Source organism: Sander lucioperca, chromosome 2, assembly GCF_008315115.2.
Source record: "Sander lucioperca isolate FBNREF2018 chromosome 2, SLUC_FBN_1.2, whole genome shotgun sequence".
NCBI lineage: Eukaryota > Metazoa > Chordata > Actinopteri > Perciformes > Percidae > Sander > Sander lucioperca.
The window spans coordinates 11,405,344-11,423,501 of NC_050174.1; the positions used below are offsets into that span (position 1 = coordinate 11,405,344).

Consider the following 18,158-nt stretch of genomic DNA (forward strand, 5'->3'; position numbering starts at 1 on the left):
GACAGTGGAAGCTAGTGTTACGTTTTCTGCATGTACTTGCATCTACCCTTTGTAGCTAGTGTCTCAATCATGACCCCATCTCTCTGTTACTCATAGCTTTGGTGTAAAGCAGGAAGCCTGCATGAAGAAATCATAAAAGGATTTAATAAATGTTTGGACTTGAAAAAGATTTGTTGTTTTTCTTTACCTTCTGTAAACCTGAAGCAATTACCAATAATAAACCCATATGCTATTTTAAAGGAGCAGTGTGTAGGATTTAGGGGGATCTATTGGCAGAAATTGAATATAATATTCATAATTATGTGTATAATCACCTGAAACTAAGAATAATTGCATTTCCTTTAACTTAGACTGAGCCCCTTATATCTACATAGGGAGCTTGTCCTCAGAGTCCATATTTCTACAGTAGCCCAGAACGGACAAACCAAACACTGGCTCCAGAGATTGCCTTTCAGGTTTTTACGTTACCTGAAGGTCACCGTAGGTTATACTACACACTTGAAAAGGGAAGGGTGAGGGAAGGGGTATTTAGTTGCTTGCAATCTGTAACCTCACCGCTAGATGCAACTAAATCATACACACTGGTATTTTAAAAGAAAAAAGTCACAGCACAGTAACAGGTAACATGATGCACCAACAGATGATTGTGAGACAACAGCAGGTGATTGTGATTTATATATACAAATGCCAAAAATTAACTTTTTTCTTTTCATTGTAACTTTAAAATCTTTGGGCTTTGGGAATCTGTAATGGACTTTTTCCACAATAATCTAACATAACATGTAAACTCAACAATTAAGAGATGGATAGAAGACAATGGGTAGTGGCTAGTGTGATGACACAACAGATTGTGAACACCAATTAGTAGGTAGGTATTTGTGACTGTAAAAATACGTGATTGTGATCAGACAAAGGGACACTGCCAGAAACAAATATCTTTACAGTCGCTGTCTCGTTGGGTGTCCATCTCACCAACGGAATCAATATTGTTTGTAATTTTTAATTTACTATCTCAAACTAGCTTTTATAATTCTGTGTCAATTAACTCCAGGAAAGAGTCGGATGCTGTGATTTTTGAGGAGCAACTTGTTTGTTGTCAGATGCTGACTTCGTTGTACAAACTCATCTAGATGACACATAAAAACTCACTTAAAATGTCTACAGATATATATATATATATATATATATATATGGCAATTAAAAAGGGGCTGTGGTTGCTAGGTCAAAAGAAATGCGTTTACTTTTTCAGTAGGGACACCTTTATTTTAATCTCGTCAGTGGCAGCGTCCATTGTATGTATAAAAAATAGATAAGTGGTTTTGCAGTTAACACATTAAACATGCTCCACAATTTGCATAAGAAGCTAAATATGCGTGGCATACTATAATATGCTCACAGTGTTGGATAAAACACATCCTGACTGATGCTTTGTCTGTGATGACAGATGGTTCAAAGGGGCGATTGCATGTTTAAAATGTCAAAGAATTTTAACAGAGGTTACAACCTCTGTCAAATTCCAAATAATAAAAAGGAACAGAGAGTAATTGGAATATTCTGTTTGTGAGACAATTTTTGTGTGCACTGTTCTGTGCAGAATGCGTACACCCCGATTTCTGAGGCAGGCATCCACCAGATTGGTTCAGACACAGGCAGGGCTCCATAATTACACTCCTCTATTCAGAAGCACTGCCTGTGCGTCATCACAAACGTCATGTTGGAGCTGGAGACAGGACGTTGGAGAGAGAGGAGAGGACTCCTCACAGCTGTGGAGTGTTAGGGCTGTTGCTGCTCACAGGCAGATGGGGTGTCATTCTCTGTCTCTCACATACAAGGTGAAAGATTGAGGGGAAGAAGCTCTGTTCTTCAAAGGCTGTACAGCCTAAAAAGACAGATCATCTATTGGGTTAGAAATAAATCCAGCAGGAGATCTATAGCAGCAGAGTGACTGGCATGCAGCCGTACAGCCTCCACTCTGAGATGACAGATTATTGATTCAGGTCTGGTTTGGCTGGGAACACCATATGATTATGAAATATGGCCTAATGATTTAATAAGGTGACACTTGGTCTAGTACATGCCAGCTAAAGACTTGATGATGATTGCTCCCTCTTTCTCCCTTGGTTTCTCGCACGCTCTCTCATGTGATGTTTTAAACATCTAAGCTATCTCTTGTCCTGGTATTTACAGTGGATGCACCCATCAGCTCAGCTGGCATTAAAAAAAAGGCCTGTGGGACAATTAAATATGCTAATAAATGTTGTTTAATGGGAAATAGCAGGCTGGTTTTTCCTATTCCCAAGTATAAGACTTGCCTAAATTTAAAATAAGACCTCCCTCAGACAGCTTTTGTTTTTCAATGATTAACTGTGTACAGGTCTACTTATGAAACACCCACAACCAGATGATAATGATGATTATAAATGGTGAGAATGATTATGACAATTAGAGCCTGTAAATTGATTGCTCCTTATATCTCATTTAGGCACACAATCTGAATAACATCTCTCTCTCTCTCTCTCTCTCTCTCTCTTTCTCTCTCTGACAAGGACATGCACACCTCGTTCACAACTCAAGGCAAGGCCGGTGAAGATGCGCAAAGGTTGATGAATAACAAGAAAACACGTATTCAGCATATGCCTTGCTGAGGTGCCCTTGAGCAAGACACCCCTTCTGCTCTGCACCTGACCCTTCCCCCAGAGCAAGCAGACTAAGGGGCATTTCCCTAAAGCGGGTCAATCAGGTAGCCTATCACATTATACATGATCTGCTTTTATGCTTCCTCTTCTGTTCTCCCTCCTCTCTCCTCATCGCTGCGCGGGAACAGCGGCCCGCACGACTCTCTCGTCCTGACTGACATTTGCTCTGTAGCCTATCCAGCCACCCACCACCACCACCACCACCCGTCTTTCTGTCAAGAATCATCCGCACACAGAGAGCATTGTGTCGAGGAGGCTCCGTCGGTGCGTGTCAGCTGAGAGAGAGAGAGAGAGAGAGAGAGAGAGAGAGAGCGAGAGCGAGAGAGAGAGAGAGAGAGAGAGAGAGAGAGAGAGAGAGAGAGAGAGAGGTCCTCCTTGGCACACACTCGTCAGTGTGGCAGTGTGATTTTGACTGACTGACGGGGGATTCTGGAGGAAACACACAGGAAAGGGACGAAACACACTCCGGTTTGATTTTTTTCTGTCATCGTTGTCACGGCAGATGATTTTCTAGCAGTGCCGTTTGTATTTACCTCAGCATCGGATTTTGCTTTATTTTTCCTGTCCTTGATTGGCTGAACCGGGGCTGAACCCAGCCAACCTGGGCCGGGCTGTGGGGCTGTTCAGCGAGCCATATAGCTGAAGTTGGCACCCGAGATGAGCGCCTGGAGACCCGGGAGCGGGGCTCTCTCTTCGCCAGGGACAGGGTCTTGGTCGTGGCGGTGCTGGTGGTGGTGGGTTGTGGTAATCGGGGTGTCAGTGGGCTCTGGAGATCCGTGGATGTCCGCGGAGGCATGCCCGTCGTTTTGTTCTTGCAGCAGCACCAGGATCTCCTGCGTGGACCCGGAGAGGGGTATCAATGCTTTCCCCGTCCTGCAGAGCGAGGCGGAGATGGAGAACATCACCGAAATGTGAGTGTCTCTCGTAAGCTCATAATAAGTGGCCCTCTCATATTTCTGCCGCTTTTATCAACGAGGCTGTATTTTCCAACACTTTCCAAATAAAGGAATGTCATCCTTTATCCTACCCCTCCTTTGCCATTTATGTATGGAGCTGACAGACACGTTCCGCAAGGAAAGAGCCAGAACCGGTCCAGACATCACATACATACATTTAAGGCGAATTCACAAATACCAGTTTGTATCCTATAAATGCAAGTTCTATTCGTTTAGCCTATTAGGCAACTGATCGGTTCAGACACGCATGTAACCTATAGGCTACATTGCATAACAGACTCAACTGCCATCATGGGGCACATCAGTCTTTCAACACCATCGTGGAAACAGCCCATTTAAAAAAGAAAGGCTGAGAGACCTTATTCTGACCATTAGACAAAGCCCAATCTGTGTGCGGGCGCGTGCGTAGGCTACGTGTGTGAGTGTGTGGACCGCGACGCGCACACCAGACACCACAGTCCAAATATTAGTACAGACACTTCCCAAGATGGCTTATATGAGTGTATTTAAATGGACCACATAAGCGGAGAAAAATCGATGGCAAGCGATATTTGTACTAGTCAGGCAACATTTTCGGGACGCTGGGTGATAATTCAAGACTAAATATCTCAGTGTGCATTCGAAATGTAGGCTACTGTAGGCTATCCCTTTTTCATAAAACATCATGTGGCCTAGAAATAAACTGTGGCACGTCTAAGCATTTATATTTGAGAGCAATTAAAAGAGGGGAATAAAATGTGGAATTGCTGCAATATCTTTTTTTTGGCAAAGATAAACGGCCTTGTTGATAATGACTTGTCAGAGATGAACTTGGGAGAAGCCTTGGACGCTTTAAATGAGCCAGCAGTTTGGTGAAAAGCATTCACTTAGTGCTTATTGGCTAATGTAATCAGACAAATTACTGATGACCGTGCCACTCTAATTTCAAAACGACCTTGCCAAAAAATCCGGGGAGGTTATCGTGGTATTGGTTAGACATAGCGACTTTATGACGTCTGCACACACAATTTGACCGAATATAATAGGCTTTCAATGTTATTGTGAATTCCTAAATGGGTGTAAAAACTCAAATAAAGCAGTTTGTGTCATCACAGCCTATGAATTACTGTGTTTAGTATAAAAGCTGAGTCAAACCTCACATTTAGTTCCCATATCTGCAAAAGAAAATATCCTCCAGTAGACCTAGTTGAGGAGGTGGGTGTACTAAATGATAACCTCAATCGTGATAATGTTTGTGATATGTTTGGGGTGGCAGCTCCTTATACAATATTACCAAGAAAAAACACATAAAGTTGTTTAATAGGTAATGAGCCTTTAATAAAAGGTAAAAACGACAAAATTATCCCATAACAGATCACATATACTGATGTTATTGCCCACAGGCAATCATAGTAGATTTAGGGCAAATGGACATGTGGGTGTAGTAACTCCACGCTTAACTCCTCCATGCACACTAGGACAAACATGCAGTGTGTGCATCCAACCTGATGAAAAACCAGAGATGGATATATAGTGTGCATGCTCTTAGTATTTGGCATTGGCATTATTATTATTCAGCAGTCTTTCTTGAACTGGAACACTGTCTGCCTTTTGACTTTATAGCTGATTTACAGAAACTTATCCACTGAATTTGAAAGTGTAATTGGTGCCTGTACTGTAGATTACAAATAAGATTGTTACCCTAAAAACATTTAGTCTGAATTTAATTTTAGTTGTGTGTGGTTATTGTCAGGCAATTTAAATCTTTATTGAAAGTTATTTTATGAAACGGTGTGTTGAAGATGCTGCAAAAAATGGGTTTAATTTATCTGTATGTACTGTAAAAATGCTGACATTCTGGGTCAGATTCGTCACATATCAAACTGTATTACTATTTTTTCTACAGTCTTTTTTTCAGGCTTTAATTTGACTTTATTTGATAGCGACGGCAGAGAGCTGACAGGATATGAGGGGGTGAGAGAGGAGATGTGAAATGCAACAAAAAGGCTTCCATAGTGGGGATGTTGCAATTACTTAGTTACTGAGAACCCCCTATAGGCCACCACTACACGTCTATAAAATATTTTTTAAGGGTTAGGTGTTTTAAATCCTCACTGATCAATCTTATTATAATTACTAAAATGTAATACATTTGGTATAAATCCACAGACTTAAGAGAGGTAAAATACAGCATATTATGTGAAATGTTGAGCAACAAAAATAAATCTGAAGGGCCTTCACTACTATATCCATGTAATGATCTTGGAAATCAATTATTCTAATTAGAGATGTTTTTTGTTCCCAGGTGGACGCTGTATGTCTACCACATGAAAAACATTTAATGACCTTGTAATTAAGCCAAACAATACATGCAACAGTAAGACTGAGGGTTTGTGCTGTGACTGTTAGAACATGTTCCCTCTTTAGGTGAGACTGTTCTGGTTTTGTTTAGCTCTGAATGGTCTCAGACATCTGATCCCAAAGCTGTGATATTTGAAAAGTACACATATTGTTTTTCCTTATTTTGCTCATTCACATGAGGGAGTTGCCCACAATCATCTCCTGTTGGCCCCTAAACGCATCACGTACCTTGCTCCAGTGCAGCTGAGGAAAAGAGGGAAGAGAGCTGTGCAACTACTAGCTCCCCCCATTTTAGTTGCAGTCCTTCAGGAGTTCATTTTTTAATTTTGAACTCTAATTATATGGGCTTATTATATCTCTTTGTCTTGTTGAAATGCTTCTGTTTATGCTTCCCTGCTTTAACAAATGAGCCTTCTGACACACACACTTGTATTCCCTGACAGTTATATCGCCAACCAGGGCAGCTTCTCCTCCATCAACGACAAAGACCTGCACTACTACAAGAATCTCAGGAACCTGTAAGTTTTTTTGATGGCTTTTACTTCCAAGAAAAACAAACAGTTTGACTCAGGGCAAACATTCAGAGCTATTAGCAATAAACTAAATTGCTCATAAATGATTACACACAATCTTGTTTGGTTATACAGTTTTATATTCTTGGCTGTTCTGTTAACCTCATCACATATTGTGTTAAAATGTTCCTGCTTCAAATGTTCAATCGTAGGGCCCTAATATAAGCATTTTTAGGACAGAATCAAGAACAATTTAATTGCATTTTAATGACTTATTTGGCTTGCTTTAATCCACTATATGATATATTGCTTTACCTTGCCTTTATTGACAATGATCCTTCTTTGCTTAAGGCAATATATTTTCCATGTCTGTTGTTTTGAAACCCTGCTGTGTTTATCGCAGGGTGTGAGTTGTACTTACTGTGTTTTGCTATGCAGGTGTGTCTCATTTTATTTCTTAATCTAAAACGGAATTGTCTACCAAGCAGCACTTTCCTGCAACATAATAATTTGTTAAAACACTACTTCATTTTCCAGCCAAGATTCCATTTGGTACAGATTAGTACAAAGCATGTCAGACATTGCAAGTGTAAATGCTTTTAATGTGGTCGGACTCAGTGGGAACAAAACACATGTTGTGTTTGAGCCACAATCATAGACAACTGTACCACGTGAGAAATACTACTACAACACACAATTACACTCTGTCTTGATACTAATATGATAATATTTTTTACAGCTTTGATATTTTTACAGTAATAATTTATTATATTATGCGATGCTTTCCTCAAAATTCAATGTATAAACTAATTCAAAAGTAATCCCTCTCAATCATCAATTATGACTCACTAGAAGTATGTGGTGGTGTCTATCTCCAGAGACCTTCCCCTCTGCGTGTATTTTTTTCTTTTCTTTTGGAGAGTCAGGACGGTTGTGGGTGTCAACAAAGAGACTTTGAGCCCCACGTGGGTGTGTAACCCCCAGCCAATAACAGCGTTTTCATTTCCAACCGCCACTTTGCACCTCACGTCTCATACCGTCGCACAACTTTGACAGAAACAAACCCAGAGAAACGGATAGGATAAGACTCTACATTCACTCATAATACGACAATGTGGCACGTTCCTGCAGAGGTGTGTGTGTGTTTGTGTGTGTGTGTGTTTTTTTTTTTGGGCTTTAGAACATAACTGCTGTGCAACAATCCAAACTGGTGGTCTTTCAATGTGAACAAAAACCTTGCCTGCAGTTATAACCACACACTATCGACCTACACGCATATAACGATGCTAATATCTCCCGATGTCGGTATTGAGATCACTAAATCTAGGATTAGTGATAAGGCATTAGAAGAACAGAATTTGGGTTGCCAGGTGGTGATTTTTCTAGCGTGTACGTATACACCTCTAGCATGACCTATTAGAAACTGCTATGAAATATATATTTTTAGACTTTATGGAGCTGATCAGGAACCTGAATTCCTGTTTTTGCTGTTGCTGATGTTGCAGTTGTTGTTAATGGTTTTGCTCATGATGACGATGACTCTGTTTGTTTTTGTCTCAGAACGGTGACCAACAGCAGGCTAACATATGTTTCGAAGCTGGCCTTTCAAAACAATATCAAGATACAGTACCTGTAAGTATAAAATCATGCTATCTGACCTTTAGTGAGTACGTTGTTTGATTCAGTTGAGGACAAAACAGTTACAATATTGTTATTTTCTAAAATCTATAGCTATGTTTCAATTTCATGTATTTATTGTATTATTTATTGTTGAAATTGATGAACAGGAAATGAAATGTAAAAAAAACTTATTTGTAACATTATCAAGAGAAAATTAGAAGTAGAAAAAACATATCCTCTAACAGGATTACAGATTGATAGTTATTTTCATCAAATGTACCACTTGTTTCTTATGATAGAAATATTTGAGGCGTATTGGTGCATGTAAAAATGTGCCGTTAGTTTCTGTAACACCAACCTAATATTTTGTGTAGTTTTACAAACGCAATCTCTTTCCCTGATGTTCGACTTACAGGAATCTGAAAGATAACAACCTGTCATCGCTGTCCTGGAGGATATTCAAACACCTTAACATCTCTTATCTGTGAGTTCAGTTCAACCTTCTCTATCAGTCTGCCCGTCTCTGTCTGTCTGTCTGTCTGTCTGTCTATCTGTTCCTGGCTCTCCCTCTGGTTTACCTCCCAGCATGTATGTATTATAGGACCTGAAAACAGCGTTCGAGGCGGAGCCCCGTTTATCCCTATGACAGTTGGTCAGTGGCGCATACGCCAAAATAAGTTCTAAGCTTTCGGGTTTACTTCCATGATATGCGGCCCAGTGAATATCCGCAGTAGTGTTTCTCCCGCTGGCTCCTCCCGCGAGTTCCTGCTCGGCCCATAGACTTTACTTTGTGGTGACATCACAGGTTTTAAATCATTGTCTTGGCTCGAGGGAAGTTTTTTCAAATATAAAAAGTCAAATATTAAAAATTCAGAATAAAAAGTCATAACCGACCATGTTTGCAGTTTCGAGGGGTCCTGTCATAGTTTTACAGGTGCCTCTTTTACAATGTTGGCCTATGGGGAAAATCCTTTTTGGGACGCAGGGGGATGTTTCGTTGCAATACCCCGAGTGGCCACTGGAAAGAATTGGCGGAAAGGCTGAGCGCTGTTCCTGGGGGGCTGCCTTCCAGTTATCATCACAGTCTGTAGATGAACATATTCCTAAAGCATTTGTGATGTCCCCTTTGACTGCCGCCTGCAGTCTTGGGATTTCCTAGAGCTCGAAAATTATTATTATTTTTATTTAGAGTTAGGCAACAGGGTGCAGTCTGAGATTAGCTAAAGTGGGCAAACAGCAATTAACCACCAGGGCGGGGTTAATGTGTGATGACACCTGTCAATAAAGGCAAGAATGTTCATGACATTGTGTGTGTGTGTGTGTGTGTATATGTGTGTGTATGTGTGTGTATATGTGTGTGTATATATATATATATGTGTGTGTGTGTGTGTGTGTGTGTGTGTGTAGGATCCTGACAGGGAACCCTCTGCACTGCTCCTGTGAGAACATGTGGATCAAGCTGTTGTTAGGAGAGGAAGCAGACACTCAGGAGCTGCGCTGCATTGAGGATGGAGGAGGACGCAAGCTGCTGTCCAGACTGACACTACCTAACTGTGGTGAGGACACGCTGCACGCACGCACGCACGCACACACACACACACACACACACACACACACACACACACACACACACAGAGTAACGAGCTGGAAAAGACATTCACAAGCTGTAGCAGAGTGAAAATTGTTGAAGCACCTGGAGGGTACAGTAATCCTAATGGTTTCCTTTACAACGATTTTTCCAAATCTTTGCTTTGATTTGATTGTATGTATGTTTTTTCCATGTGTCTGACATGTTTTTATATGTGTGTGTATATGTTTGCATAAATGTGCATGTGTTTAAGTGCACGACATATACTCTATAAAACTTGAGCCTTGTCGGTTCTCACGGGAGGTGTGGAGGATGAACAATTGGAGAAAGTGAAGTTTGTTGTCAAAACCTATGAGAATAACTGTACAAAGAACACAATTCATGCATTAACTACAACCACTGCAGTAATCAGTAATTTATACCAGCTGGTATATGTGAACTTTCACAGGCTAAAACGAGGATGCTGCACACACTGTATTTTACTTATGCAAGACCCTGCTTAGCCTGTCTATTGTAATTTATCTGCTAAGCAGTGCAAAAAGCTACCATGTCTTACGCATGAACAAGCAAACAAATTACCAAATGAACACATGCATGCACAGTCAGAGCCCTGCTTTTATAGAGAAAAATGTAGTATGGTTTCTGCAAGGTGTCACTAAAAGGCCATTGCATATGATGCATAGCTTAGCCGCCAGATGGAGGAGAGCGGAATGTGTGACCTGCAGAGGAGTGTTTGTGTGTGCTGTGTGAGAGGTTATGACATCTTATAGACTAGTTACAGTCATCTGAGATATTTGCACATAGGTGTAGAAATGTCACTGTGCAGGACATTATAGAAGCAGAAACAAATTATACTGAGAGGGAGTGCATGTGTCATTCAACACACAGATGACTGAGTTTCGAAGATGCTGAGCAGAGAAAATTCACTGCATGAATCACAATAAAATGAAGTGTTATAAAGACCATCTGCACTATGTCCTATGGCACTGGTGACCTGCTGTCACGCAGCAGATTTATTCCCGTTTTTCTCTGAATCATAATGCTTCGGTCATCTAAGAAGGAATTCTTTCTTGACTTAGGGAAAGCTGCAATACTCAAATGCAATAGCAATAGTCACATTTTTATGAGAAATAAAAGACATTTTCCACAGATTTAATTGGGAAAACTTAATGAGAAACAATATTTAGTATTACCATAGGGAATAATGTGCCTACAAACCAGACCATTTTATTCACACTACGAGTGCAACAGTGCAAGTTTAACGTCATGCTAACCAGCAAGTTTGCGGTCACTCCTAGACAGACTTCCACTGACCACAATCCTTTTATGTACTTGCTTACGGGAGTGTTTATCAAGCTTGAATGTAAAAATGCCAGCAGTTTATTTATGCTTTATTTTCCCCCTCATTTTAATGAATCTATCTGTGGACTCTCTTCTTAGAATACAGCTTACCTGTCTGTCCAGACTCAGCCTGGATTTGTAGGTTTTTACAAACAAAAATCTGGCTAAAAGTGAGATTTAATAATAATTTAGCGCTTGAGTTCAACCCGAGCAAACAAATTAAAGGCAGATAGTTCCATCCTTTGGGGCAATAAATCCTGTCAGTTCCAGTTTGTTACTGTACAGTGAGAACATAACGGAATCTTCATGTCTGATATGAATTTATAAAACACACTCAATTGAAATGTAATCAAATGTTCTCTCTCATAAGCCAGAACATGAGTCTGAAAGTATTTTTGCCATCTGGTCAAAAATAGCTCAGAGCAGTCGGGCCCGAATAGGACACAAACAATAAGTTAGCATGCAGGAAGCTAACAATGTCATTGATAACTCCTATTGATCCGTCCCTTCTGCCTCCCTTCCATTAGCGGAGGTTATTTTTGGCATTAGCACAGTTACAGCAGGGCCCCTGGAGAGGTGGGCAGGGGACCCCCAGGCAGTGTGACATATGAGGAGGAGGACATGGTGGAGCAGGGGTGACAAATAATGCCCCAGGGCTAACAGTGATACACCAAAAGTCCAAACTGCTGGCCTTTAGCTCTCTGTGTCATCTTTTCTATCTATCTTTTCTCTCAGGCTGTCATTCCCCCTCTTTATTACTCATTTTCCATCTCTGTCTGTTTGCATGTCTGGCTTTCTGTGCTGCTGTCTGTCTGAACATTTCTGAGTGACATATGAGGAAGGCACAAAGCAGAGGAAGTGCCCAACGATGCCCTCGGGCTGACACTGATCTCTTAGGCCACCCGCATATGTCTCTCGGTCGGTTTCTCTCTGTGTTTACTGCTGGAGCTGCCCTCGAAAAGGCTGGCAAACACAGACTGTTCCCACTGCTGACCTATACAAAACTTTACTAAAAAAAAATGCTGCTCTGATGTAACTGCAGCCCCATGTTTGAAAATAAGTGGGCTGTGTCACTCAGCAAAAATGTTGGTGTTCAAACAGCTGCAGGTATTAAAACACTCCCACTCAGTTGTTTGTTAATAAAATGATTAAAACTATAAAAACCTTGTAACTCCCCACTCTTTAATTCCCTTTAACAAATATCTCTTAAATTGTAAAATAACTTTATGGTCATGCTCGTTAATGTGAAAACCAAGACATTTAGGGTTTTTTGCCATCACACCTGTTAGGTTTATGTGGCTAAAATCTGCTATCTGCTAAATGATCCAAATGTTAATAATCGAAACCAGCTGTCACGAGCAAAGGTGCTTTTCTTCCCATGTGCAATGGAAATGACAGCAGATGGATTGCCGGACCTCTGCTGGTCACATCCCAGCACTGGTGCCCTCTGTCTTCATCTTTCTCCCTCTCTGTCTTTCTGTCTGTCCATTTGTCTTACTGGAATCAGGTTTTAGTCCCCTTTTCCTTAATTATTGTATCAAGTATTATTTCCTCTGCTCTCATCTTTCCTTCTGACACCATCTCACATCTAAAGACAACCATCCCACATCTAACGTTAAAGACTGTCATAATATGTAAAGACTGGGGATCTTGCAGGGTCACAAATTGCAAGACTACAACTAAATTAGTTTTTAAAAGACTTAACCAAGCTAGCTAGCGCTAGCGTTAGCTGGTAGCTTAAGGAATCCACTGGTAAAACTCCCGTTGGATGACGCGCTTCAGAAGGGTTGAAAATCGGCAACTTTCCCTCTTTAGTGTTTAGCTTAGCGTGGCGCCATAGCAACCATGAACAACACTGGCTCTAGCTGTTTGCTGCTTCCTTTTTGGTGCTGGAGGGAGTGCACCAATTGGTTTTTGACTATGTTAACACCATTTAACTTCACTACTGAGATTTAAAACGTACGATAATATCAAAAGCGTTTGATTTTGTCGGAACGTGATTTCATTCTGATATTGGAAATTAGTCTGCGACAGTGGAATCGCTTGAAAAGTCATTTGGTGTAAGGTAGGCATGCCTTTGGTGTAGTGTGCTCTTACAGTTGCATACAGTATGTCTAACACAAACGCAGCCCTTAGGCACAGACTCGAGCAGTAAATGGCAGTACACACAGACCAAAAAGCCAGAGTAGTAGTAGGAGTAAAAGTTGTTGTGTAAAGATGGAATACTATGCAGTTTTATTTATGTAATTTAGCAGTGGTCCATCACATGACAAGAATGATGCATAGCTGAACCAACTCAGTATCATGAGGAATTATGTCCATGTTAGACAGCGCCTCATGATTTGCATCCAATGCAAATGCAGGAAGCAGTGTGTCCTTAAGGGAGCGTTCGTTATTTATTTCAGGGGCCACCATAGGAGTTTCGAGATCTTTAGTCAAAATAGACCTGACCCTCCCTTCACCAGCAATACATTTTGGATCCCTCCAAAATGATGAGAGGGAGTTAGATTTTTAAGTGGCATGTGGCACATGCCAGTGGCATGTACTTCCGGTACTTCCGTATGCCAATAGTGATTGCGTGTGAATTGACGTCGTAGCGAGTAGTGTGAAATGGCGAAAATCCATTTAGGTATGTTGGTCGGGGTGGAGGATGGGTAAAACACAGGGCTTTCACCCAGGAGAGCGGGGAGCGAGTTACCGCGTGTAACTTTGTGTCTCGCGATTGATATTTTCTTTTCACGTTTGTTGTTTTCCTAACCCTAATCCCATTATTCTTTTCCTAAACCCAACCAGTTGTTCTATTCCTAAACCCTAACCTAACCCCGTTCTTCTTTTCCTAATCCCAACCGTTTCTTCTTTTCCTGAATGCAACCCGCCTGTCACGTAGTCTCACGATAAGACGTAGCCTCGCGGTAACACGCCACATTGCTTTAGAAAGTGCCACGTATATTTTAATGAAATCTTATGTTATAAGTTATATTTGAACGTTATAAGTTATATTTTACGTCTTACGGTGAAGAACATGCCACTTCCGGCTGCCACATGCCACTTAAAAATCTAACTCCTACTGAAAATGATTGGGAAAAAGGGATGACCCTCCCCAACAATTTATTGATGCCTTCTGATGCCTACTAATTTGCACTTGGCAAAGACATACAGATACCTATTGTTTTTTTTACAGCCATGGTATACGTGACTAAACCTCTGCATTCTCATCTTACGCATCACACTCCTCTGTTATGGTGTGGTGGCCATTTCAGTAGATTTACTCACTAAAATTGTTGTGGAAACACAATAAGCATGGAAAAATGCACACTTCCTGCATTACTGCATTACTTCAAATACTAAGTTACCCATCTAGTAAACTAGTATTTTACACATGAAATAAAACAATAAAACATTGAGACCATTCAGCAAAGCACACTGGGTAATAATAAATTCAACACTGGTTGCTGTGGACTCGTCACTAGGCTTCCTCAGTCATTGTCTATTTTAGCATGGGTAAAGCTGCCGAAGCTGAACATTATCCAAAACTCCATTTCTCAGACGAGCGTCAATCTGGGAGCTTGCATGCCACTCCTTCCTTCTGAAATGCCTTGAAAAGGCTGTCCTTTGCACAATTTCACAAAGAATCACTGGGACCGAAAGGATATGTGAGTCGGGTATCAAGGCTGCAGCCTGCAGACCTCCCGTCTCATGCCCACCCGGCTTGTTGCTGTCCGTGGCGCGAGCTTCGAAAAAAAAGCTTGCGTCTGGTCCGCTATGTTTTCGTACGGTGTTTCGGATGTTTTTGTACTTGACAGTACGGCAATCATGCTAATGAATAAAAAAAAATTCAGCAGATGTCTTAGTTACAACACGACGGAGCTAGCAAAGCAGTTTTGTGTTTATATGCCAGCGGGATTTATTCAGTTTGGGAAATCCCACGTCTCTAAAGCTACAGCTCAAAATTGTCTGGCTGACTAAATAGGGAGGGATCCATCTGCTAGCGATAGGGGCCGAGACTGAGCGAGCTACATGGAGCTACATGGATAAATATGCACCAAACAAGCCAATTTGAAAGTTTGCTGTTCTCATGAATAAAAAAGTTGGGTGACCCTCCCCCTAGACTAAAAAAAATTGGATGACCATCCCCTCAACAAAGAATAAAAAGACATGACCCTCCCCTATTTTCCTCCGGTGGTCCATTCCATAAATACCGAACGGTCCCTAAGAGAGGTGGAGAGTAAGGGTGTGGAGGTCGAGATAATGGACGGGCATGTCTGCCTTGCATACATTTCACTTTTTCTTTTTTTAAATCAACCATTAATGTTTTTTTAATAGCCTGAACAAACCATACATTAGCCTTAATGTATTTGCCATAATAAAATATTTCTCTAACCCCAATAGTTGCCTTGGCTGCTATTGTAGAAAGTCAGAATTTAAAAGAATAGTGGCAAAAATTATGGAACTGAACCCTCCATGTTTTTGCAATGTGTCCCACATCGACATTCTAGTATGGCAATATGGTTGAGCTGATCAGACACCAAAATTGCTAATTAAATACAAGAAATTAGCTTAAAACCAAAGCGAAACAGGATTAATATGTTTAAATGTTAGTTTAAGTATACAGTAGTTACAGATACAAAATCACTTGGCACAATAACTGATATGTAGCATTATTTAAGATAAAAAAGTGACAAATACAGACAAGGCAGGTATTGACGGATTTGAGGAAAAAAAAAAAGATTTTGGCTTTCAAGGCTGCTCATCCAGTCCTGCCTCCCATTCTCCTTCCTATTTTTTTCTGCCTTCTTTGAGCACAAATGATTCCCTCATAATGCATTTACAGTCTCCACTGTGTGCGAACAACACAAAAATACCGAGGTTTTGTGTTGTGTGACTTTTCAGCACATTTCATTCTGCCCCTGTTGTGTATTTTGTGAAAGATTTCTCTCTCTCTCTCGCCTGCTTCTGCCTCTCTCTCTCAGAAATCACCACATCTCCGTGGTGGATAGGCTGGAGCCTTACATAATAACTGTGAACACTTCTCTGAACATCATGTGGACGTGCCTATTGTGGCCCATAACAAGAGCTGACCACAATGACACCTCCAACAATGACGCTGAAGTATTTTGGGGTGCATTGCGCAGAGGTTTCAATCCAGGGTGGATGTTTTGCTTTTAAATATGAGCTGTGAGCAGCATTTCAGCTCCACATCATCAGGGCATATCCCCAATGCTCTGCTTGTAATTCACAGCCCATTCATAACACATGCTCCTGGTGAATGAAGGTAATCTGAATTTAAGGAGTGTCAAGGACTGGCATATACTGAGTGCTCAGACTGATCTCATTAAGTGGCGCATGTATGACACGGCAATTCGTATGCCATTTTGGCATGTTATCAAGACGCATAATCGCTTTTTAGCGTGTTTATCAACGCCGTTTGGCCTCCATTGACTTACATTACCTTGCGATTGCATGTCAATTTACGCTGTAGCGAGTAGTATGAAAGCCCAAAAATCTGCATAGGGAGATTGGTTGGGGTGGTGGATGGGATCAAACAACACAGGACTTTCACCCAGGAGACCGGGGATCATGTCCCGAGTGTCACGTTTCCTAAACCCAACCGTCGCTTTCTTCTTTTCCTAAACCCAACCCCGTTATTGTTTTCCTAAAGCCAACCGTCCTGTTCTTCTTTTCCTAAACCCAACCCTGTTATTGTTTTCCTAAAGCCAACCGTCCTGTTCTTCTTTTCCTAAACCCAACCCCGTTATTGTTTTCCTAAAGCCAACCATCCTGTTCTTCTTTTCCTAAACCCAACCCTGTTATTGTTTTCCTAAAGCCAACCGTCTGAAAAGCGATTATGCGTCTTGATAACACGCTAAAATGGCATATGAATTGGTGTGTCATACATAGGCCACTTATTGAGATCAGTCTGCAACCCGTCCGCTATATACGGCGTAGACATACATGCGGATAGCTCAAAATGCAACGTGCTGTATACGGTGTGCTGTATACGGCGTAGACATACACGCGGATAGCTCAAAAGGCGTACAGATAACGCACCACTTGGCTTTAGAAAGTGGCGTGTATGTTTACGCAAAGTCATGATGTAATGTTGGAGTGCTACAGTAACGTAATGTATTCTACACACATTCATTCTTCTGGGTTTGATAGGGAGAGGTTTCCATTGTTACAATCTTACCCAATACATTGCCTGTAAAAATCATTGTTTATAGAAAAGAAGGTTCGAAAAAGGTCAGAAATGACATCTGGTAATACAAAATAAGAGAAACAATTAGAGAAAGTGCAAATAAGCTGCTGCTTGTGCACCACAGTCCCACAAATTAATGTTAGTTGAGGAAAGAAACAAACAGACAAACAGAATTGTCAGATTTAAAGTAAGAGTTCCACATCTTTTTTTAATTTAAAAAAGCCCCTGTAAATGTATGGGTTTCTTTTTTAAAAAAGAATAAAAAAAATAACCTGGCTGACGACAGTAAATGAAAGCAGTTGGGATCCAGTTTTAGACCATAAATTACCAGCAGTCTAAGCCAAAGACTTTATAAATAATAAATAATATAATATTATCCTGGTACAAGTGCATTATTTCCAATTATTATTTATCATGGCATAGTAAGATTTATGTTAAAACAAGGACACACCATGTCATAGACTGGTTCAGTGTGTCACTTATAGACCCACGCCTCCAAAAAAAACACTAGGAGGCAGAGAGGCTAATTTTGACTGAATATGGAGAATATGTTGACATATGAGCTCAGTAGCTGTTATGATTTCATCCATTGTCTGTGTTGGCTCAAAGTTAAGCACGGAAGTTCGTTATTGACTTTGGAAATTGTAGTCTAGCAAAATAATTTCAAACTTAAAGTCCACTGAGATGTTTTAAGTGCTTAGATGAAACATACTGAGCTTGCATATCAACGAATCCAAATCAATGATTGACAACAGAGTAAATTTTATCCGGTGGTGAAGACGGCTGAATACATTGAGTTTGGATTGTTGTCATAAAACTAAATGAAAATAAATCAACTGAATGCAGTGCACAGTGTCTGATTCCTGGATGTTGTGCATTAGCTGGCTCACCCTCTGCAGACACTTGACT

The 18,158-nt window shown here is 40.8% G+C and overlaps 1 protein-coding gene across 3 annotated transcripts in view; it reads left to right on the forward strand.

Annotated features, from left to right (window-relative positions):
• Window positions 1-2,723: 2,723 nt before the first annotated feature.
• Window positions 2,724-18,158, forward strand: part of ntrk2a (neurotrophic tyrosine kinase, receptor, type 2a) — a 91,207-nt gene continuing 75,772 nt past the window's right edge. For 2 of the 3 annotated variants that reach the window (XM_031308871.2, XM_031308872.2), the window contains exons 1-5: window positions 2,724-3,607; window positions 6,436-6,510; window positions 8,065-8,136; window positions 8,540-8,608; window positions 9,532-9,680. In XM_031308871.2, coding sequence (XP_031164731.1) covers window positions 3,354-3,607; window positions 6,436-6,510; window positions 8,065-8,136; window positions 8,540-8,608; window positions 9,532-9,680 — 619 coding nt within the window. In that variant the 5' untranslated portion in view covers window positions 2,724-3,353. The remainder of the gene's footprint in view (window positions 3,608-6,435; window positions 6,511-8,064; window positions 8,137-8,539; window positions 8,609-9,531; window positions 9,681-18,158) is intronic. The other variant, XM_031308873.2, reaches the window with a different exon arrangement.